General features: G+C 37.9%; 2 protein-coding genes across 7 annotated transcripts in view; one reads left to right on the forward strand and one right to left on the reverse strand.

Annotated features, from left to right (window-relative positions):
• Positions 1-7,876, reverse strand: part of LOC116845392 (uncharacterized MFS-type transporter C09D4.1) — a 52,671-nt gene that overhangs the window by 17,026 nt on the left and 27,769 nt on the right. Inside the window, exon 1 of one of the 4 annotated variants that reach the window (XM_032818002.1) lies at positions 5,513-5,650. The exons of 1 other annotated variant lie outside the window; for it this stretch is intronic. The gene's annotated coding sequence lies outside the window, so the exon portion shown is untranslated. Of the gene's footprint in view, positions 1-169; positions 313-4,897; positions 5,254-5,512; positions 5,651-7,876 lie in introns of those variants that run through there. 2 more of the 4 variants (XM_032817999.1, XM_032818001.1) reach the window with 2 other exon arrangements.
• Positions 5,587-7,876, forward strand: part of LOC116845390 — a 51,693-nt gene continuing 49,403 nt past the window's right edge. For all 3 annotated transcript variants that reach the window (XM_032817984.1, XM_032817985.1, XM_032817986.1), the window contains exon 1: positions 5,587-5,734. In XM_032817984.1, coding sequence (XP_032673875.1) covers positions 5,652-5,734 — 83 coding nt within the window. In that variant the 5' untranslated portion in view covers positions 5,587-5,651. The remainder of the gene's footprint in view (positions 5,735-7,876) is intronic.

Here is a 7,876-nt window from a genome sequence, read left to right on the forward strand (position 1 = left end):
CAAAATAAATAAGGATCAATGAAAGAATATTCTCGAAGAGTCAGACGAAATATACTTATTCGGCGAGTACACGGGGAGAATTTTGTAGTAAAAACTGAATAGAATTATATAGAACTGTATAGAATTTTGTAACCGAGGAGTAGATCAATATTGTGCAGTAATTAACTACCTTTTTGCTTCATATGTGTGCTGTTTATATTTTCAGAAACTGAAATGTACTGGTAAAAAATTTGTCTTTTCTAACGAAGCAGTGAAATTCTAGCGAAATTTTCTGTGTTCCTTAGCAAGTCTATGCATTGGCAGTCTGCATTACTAGAAACATAGGAAAATTGGAAGAATTTATATGAGAAAGAGAACCATAACATAATCATAACATTCTCTTCATATATCAGCAATATAAAAATAAAAATTCAGAAATAAATATGTTATATAGTAACCGCTGAATAAATATTTGTTTATTTCGTAAATATTTATTCTCTCAATGCACATACACACACACACACCAGAGTTGGGAAGTAAGTCGTTACTTGTAACGAAGTTACAGTTACATTTTTTCAGTAACTATAACTTATTGGGAGTACAAATTAGTCCGTTTTCAAAAGATGGTTCTGGCTGTTATGAATGTTTCATAGTGACAGCTGATTTCGGTGGTTTCAGAGAGGTTAGACATTTGTCAATAATATTCAGTTTATATCGCTTTGAGTTTCATACAAAACCCCTGTTTTTTACTGTGTTGAATATGTCAAATTTTGTGTTAACTAAGCAGCATTTGCGGGAGGTTTTAGTTTTCTGCTTTAATTGGAAGAAAAGTGCAGCTGAAGCGCATCGAATGCTTGTAGAAGTTTATGGTGACAATGCTCCAACTGATAAATCATGTAGGGAATGGTTTCGACGTTTCAAGAATGGTGATTTCAGCGTTGAAGACAAGCCTCGCTCTGGACAGCCAAAAAAATTCGAAGACAAAGAATTGGAGGCATTACTCGATGAAGATCCGAGTCAAACGCAAGAGGAGCTTGCAGAATCATTGGGAGTTACGCAACAATTGATTCGTTTAAGCCGTGCATTACGAGAAAAACGGCCGGAATACGATCAAAGACATGACAAAGTTATTCTTCTGCATGATAACGCTTGGCCTCATGTCGCAAAAGTCGTAAAAAATTATTTGGAAACGCTCAAGTGGGATATTTTACCTCACCCGCCGTATTCGCCGGACATTGCTCCTTCTGATTACTGGTTGTTCCGACGGATGCAGCACGATTTGGCAGGTCACCGGTTCACTTCTTTCGCAGAAATCGAAAATTGGCTCCTAACTTGAATCGCCTCAAAAGACGAGACATTTTTTCGAGATGGAATTCGAAAATTGCCTGAGAGGTGGGAAAAAGTAGTAGCCAGCGATGGACAATACTTTGATTAATCTGTTCATTCATTTTGTTCTGAAATAAATTCATTTTTTACCACAAAAAATGAACCGAACTAATTTGTATTCCCAATAACTTAGTTACTTTTTCCCATCTGTAACTGTAACTTAACTTAGTTACTTATTTTTAGTAACTTGTAACTCTTTTACTTTAATAGTTACTTGGGGAACGTAAAAATAAAATTAAAATTATATAAGTAATTATATTAGTAATCGTATATTAATTTAATAACCCAAATAGCATAGAGAATTTAAAAAGAATTAAAAAAGAATCCAGTCGTATATCACTAATTCTGAGTTCATTTTCAGATGCAAAAAGAATTCTTTAGTTCAGTGAAAAGAATTCTTTTTGCATTTAAAAATGAACTCAGAATTGGTGACATACGACTGAATTCTCTTTAAATTCTCTGTGCCATTTGGGAAATTTATCAACGTATTTATAGAGCATGTAATTAAATTCTTTTACCTTTACAAGGCTATCATTAAATTTTTATTATATTAAGCACAGATTTGAAATTTGTTGGTGAAAAGTGGACTGACTAATTAATGGAATAGGTATTAATTATAAAATTCAATTCTTACAATTTAGTGAAGTTTAAAATGTAAAATTTTTGTATTTACAATAATAATTTACAATCATTTCAAGAAAGTAACTTAAAAGTAATGACTCGTTACTTTTTGAGTAACTGTAACGAGTTACTTTTCATAGCCAGTAACTTGTAATTGTACCTAGTTACATTTTCAGCAAAGGGAACTGTAACTGTAACTAGTTACTTTTAAAAAGTAACTTTCCCAACTCTGACACACACACACACACACACGCGCGCGTTGATATATGTATAAATACAAAAACTTTTTTAATAAACTGTACATTCCCAGTCAATCCTTTCTCTCTTTCTATCGATAAACAAATTTATCAATTCTAAAACTTGCGGGAGTACTTTCTTATTCGAAGGAAGTGTCGAATAGAAAGTGATCCTTGCAAAGGAATGTGAGTGCAGTTGGAATATAACATATCAGACTACGTGCTTATCGCAGTCGCTGAAGCAAGGTCGATGTTTTATTATCGCGCTTTTAGTCTTAACTGCGAGACGTTTATACATAGTTTCATATATGGTATATTCCAGTGTGCCGTTCAGCATTCATAAGCAACCGACCTAGATTTCTGTCGACCGCAGCAACATTCGGCAAATAATCCGCGAAATTGAGATCGTCGCGACCATTCATTGGCAGACAGTAATAGCGAACAACGCGAGCTGAAGTCATCGTTTCGAGTCATACACATAAACATCTGGAAGCGATCGTCACGTTCAATGACTCAGGATCGCTTGTCGCGTAAACTTCCAAGAGCCACTCTTCACTTGATCATCTGAATTCAAGAAGCACAAATAGCGGTGCTTTCTCGTCCTATCGATTGTTCGTGCTTCGAGCTTCCCGCATTCGCTACGTCCACCGTTAGAAAATAGAAGCATTACGCAATATCTATTTTTCCGCATCTACCTTGTCGATCGTTCAATTACGTTCGCGCATTACGCTCTCGTTTCTCGCCTTACCTGTCGAGGTGTCAGGGTAGACATGAGATACTCGGAGGCGACTGCCTCCTCGTGGAAGCTCTGAATCTCCTTCATTATTGGAACTGGACTCTTCCTTCCTTTCAAAATTTACACCGTATACCGCGAGTTTCACTCGAACGCGCACCAATTCGATCAAATTGCAGAGCAACGAAATTGACGAGGATAACGAGCCTGATCGCCAGCAGAAAGACTGAGAATTCGCTGACGACTAGACGCCCGCCAGCCAGCGATTGCCTCGTGGCGCCGTTAGCCGTTGACAATCCGCGAGTATCGCTTTTCCCTCGATCAGCGGGAATCGCCCCGTTAGATATCTTGCTCGTTCCTTGCGGGGTTCCGCTGCACTATTTACGAGCGATAAAGCCGCTTGAACGTTTATAATTAACGACTCGCGATATCGAACGGGAGGTGTAAACGCGAGCTCCAAGAGTCTCACGCGACGGTTAGACGATCACTGAAAACGACTACGTAAGAGTATCACTTTACGTATAGGGTGTGACGTTCGCCAAGCCTTACTCTTCAAATCTTGAATAACAATTAGTCTTATATTTTATCTGCTTTCGAAAAGCAGACGCTGTTTGCTGAGCTTGTCACAAGAAAATACTGACTTAAATACAACCGCGATAACTGAAATTACGCGAGTCTTTTGAGCGGAATAATCAAGAGACATTAAAGCCCGTATCAAACTAGGTTTCGGAGATTATGCAAGAAAAAGCGGTTGGATTAACAAAATCGGTGGTCACCGGTCATCAAAGAAATATTGGATCAATTCAACAAAATAAATGTTAATGCAGCAATAAGTTGCGTTGATATAGTGATTTCAACGCAACTTATTGTTGCATTAACATTGTATTTTGTTGAATTGATCCAATATTTCTTTGATGGCCGGTGACTGCCAATTTTGTCAATCTAACCGCTTTTTTCTCAGTGTAGAATAATGAATAAAATCAATTGATGAATCAGATAATTTTCAGAGTTAGTGAATAGCACACTACTCATAACGCCGTAACAAGTTAATGTTATATTCATTTCGTAAAGTTACAAGTTATTTTTCTTAATTGCTTACGAATGGCTATGTCTCTTGTTTCTATATTGATATATGTTATAGAGAATAAAGTCCTGTAATCCATGTACTTTGAATTGTAGAACGGATCGCAGATAGTTCCTGAGATATTTGAAGTATTTTTCCTTTTAGTATCTCTACTTTATACCTAATTATGTTCAGTTGTTTATCGTCGTTATCACTACAAACATAGGTTCTGTATTATTTCTCTTGTTTCTATCTTGATATATGTTGTAGAGAGTAAAGTACTGTAATCTGTGTACTTTGAATTGCATAAGGATTGTAGGTAGTTCCTGAGATATTTGAAGTATTTTTTCCTTTTAGTATCTCTACTTTATACCTAATTATATTCAGTTGTTTATCGTCGTTATTACTACAAATATAGGTTCTATATTATTTCTCTGTTTATGTTTCTTATATTTATATGGGCTAAACTTTCTAATTATGTTATATGACCAACAAGTGAAAGGAAAACCGAAAAGGAGATCCTCCAATAAACTTGATTTTAAAATATATTGTATATCACCTCCGATAAACTTGATTTTAAGATATATTGTCAATGTCATCGCCCTGAGTGACGTTTGATTCCCTATTCATCATGCAATCTTCAAAAAGATGATTAAATATCCATATCAAATCCATATCTTTAAGTTTTAAGTTTGATTCTCTTTGCACACTATTGCATGCCACTATTAGTACGTGATGTGTTTGGAGAGTGATAGCAGTAATAACAGTAATAAGTCATCTTGTCGTGAAGTGAGCAACAGTAACGGTAACGACTTCTGTTCTTCAGAAGTGCGAGTTGTATTCTTGAAAAGTAATTTTGCCAATCCTGCTAATTTTTACCTTGGAAATTCACCACTTCTCGTTCTATGTCTTGCTTATCCTGTAACTTTTAGCGATCTCGATACCATTAAACGTCGTTACTATTATGTCACGTGCCATATCTATCCAGTGACGTGTAAAGCATGCGTTAACAGTTATCAGGCATGCGTTAGGAAATCGTAGAGCAGGTCTGCCGGTCGCATTGTCGCCGGTCAAGTTACGACTTTCCGATCTTCGGTCTCTGACGCCTAGTCTGACACAAGCTTTACGAGAGCGACCTTAAAATTTTGTTTACATAATATTGACGTATGCCTACGTATTGTAGTGCACACCGACGGCAATTCATTGAGTTGTCCAAATTGAAAGATGGAGAATCGCGCGAGCGTTCGCTTCTGGCAGCCCGAGCCAGTTTGTTGATACAGTTAATTGTGCGCAGTCAAATGCACGCGGGTTCTTCACTTATTAGCGACGACGACGCTAATCGCGACGGAGCGTTCCCGTGCTCTCCGCGCACCGCACGTCGAATGACGATCGATGTTATCGATCGTATCGAGGACTTACACGAATCGTATCGCGGGAAGCATTTCGATCGACAGTTGGCCAAAGTGCGCACTTGTAGTAACGTCGGGAGATTACCTCGTCGCCCGAAGGAATCAGTCCGAGGAAGGTGTTGTCTCTCGTAATTACGGAAAGTGACAGTTCATCGTATCTAGCTTGAGGATTTCTCGTCCACGCTTCCTGCAATTCGTCGTTTCTTCCGAGTGAAAGAACCGATATGATTGTTTCTCCTGGTGTGAGCTTATTGGCCGCTGGAGTGGCTTCCGGGGTCTGTTTACTTCTCCTCGGTCTCCGATCCAGGTAAGTAAATCCTTACGAACGCGCCAAGTCTCAAAAATCGTTCCACACTTTCCCGTAACCATTCCGTCGTGATAAGATCGGATTGCGTCGTCTGTCTCGCTCGCATCAAAGAAAGGATTATTTTGGCGAGTAAATCGAGAAACGCAAGAATCAAAACTTCCTGAACGTCCGATTCTTCAAATTCCGCAATGTCAATCGCAGGGAATTTCAATTAAATTTTCTCGATTCTACATTCCGGATATTTGGACTAATTCTTTAATTATCTGGTCCTCAAACGTCGTGAATTTCTTGTGAATATTTACCCTCGATTTTTTATGCAGGTTTGTGAGATTTTCGATACTTTTTAGGCATTAAGTATTGACATCTTTTCGCACTCGAATTGCTCCTCCAATGGAATAAACAGAAATATAGAATAATGCTCTCAGTTTGACTTCATTTGCACCTTCTCTTAAGCGTCTCTTAAACGAGCATTTTCTCTTAAACGTTAAAATAACAACGGAATTTCAGTGATTATCGACGAGAGGGATTATGGACTCGGGCTTATCACATACATCATATCAATCATATAGTGCTTCGGTCCGATATCAATGTCCAAGCTCTCTTTTTACGATTCTGCGCATTGTTTTACGATAATCTCACCGATGTGTCGCGTTATATTATACGCAATCGCGATCAATATTTCAGGCCTGTGTCCGTATTTTTTACAAATTTCTCATCATCTTCCGTACTCTTCCTTCTCGTATTTAATCGGCAGGTAGAAAAAGGATATATTACGTTATATTACGCGCTAAGTAATCACGATCAACGTTCCAGACCCGCGTCCGTATTTTTTACAAATCTTTTCCGCGACCTTTCGCACTCTTCCTTCGCGCATTTAAAATTGGCAGGTAGAAAAGGGACTTGAAGTGTCATCAATTAAGAGGTAAAATCGGAAAAAAGAAGCTCTTTATTACTTAGACGTCGGTCGAGATAAATGCTAAAGTGTATAGTAACTGCTATATCGGTCGTGAAAAATTGTTATAGATCGTTCGCGCGCGACGCGCCGCGGCTTGTTTTCCTCCCGGAATGAGAAACACTTATTAATTGAGGGCCAATCGATGCCGATTGCACGTCAGTATTGTAAGATAACGAGATAGCATTGTGTGTATCGCCTACCGTTGACCTAGATTAAAAATTAATTTCGCTCTTCGTGTTCCCGAGGGTTGCTGTCATCGCTAATAATAGCAATGACATTATATGGAATAACTAAGGCTCCTTGTATCGACGGATTTTACATCTTCTTTTGTATATTTGAGCAAGTTATTTCGGACAGGGACCCAAGTGAATATTTCACGAGCAATCTCTCGCGCAAGATTTGTTGAGATATATATGCAACTGTAAGCGATTGAAATAGAACGTTCCTCTGTGGAGAACAAGTCATTCCCATACTATACGAAATAAAGTTAAACTTTCTAAACTTTCTACCCGGACAGAATCTTATTTAATTTGATTATAATTAATTAATCATTGATTAGTTGAAAGAAATTTATATGAAGAAGAAACAATTATAATATTTTTTCTGTGCAACTTTACGGTCAAAATGATAAAAAAAAAACACTAGCTGTATTAGACAAGCATCTCAGACAGTGTACTTCCGAGTTGGAACGCTTTGAGACCCACTCTCTTAAAATGAATCGGCAGAAATGTCTTTGACTGAATCATTAAAAGGACCAATTCACCGATGATCCGTGAATATAAACCGATTTTCAGTGAAAATACTATTTCGTCTTATTTCTCACTGATTTCGACTGATTTCAATTTGGGAGATTTCGCTGCAAAATCTATGATAAACAAATCTGTTACACGTCGCATGAAAACACCAAGTTTCTGCGTTTGTGATGACGGAATTAATGACCTCTATGCGCTTTGCATGCAATGACACCTGTGTTTGCAAAATGCATCAATAATAGAGATTGGCTACTATTAGCTGATTCACAATCAACGAGATTTGTGTGACTCTCTGCGATGCTGTGTATTTCTAACTGAACCAGCAGTTAAGAGCGCAGTATCTCAGTGAAGAATACACTTGTACTTTAGAGAAAGAGAGAGAGAGAGAGAGAGAGAGAGAGAGAGAGAGAGAGAGAGAGAGAGAGAGAGAGAGAG

Source organism: Odontomachus brunneus, unplaced genomic scaffold (assembly GCF_010583005.1).
Source record: "Odontomachus brunneus isolate Ranch 3 - 2012 unplaced genomic scaffold, Obru_v1 Obru_scaffold_051, whole genome shotgun sequence".
NCBI classification, from domain to species: Eukaryota; Metazoa; Arthropoda; class Insecta; order Hymenoptera; family Formicidae; genus Odontomachus; species Odontomachus brunneus.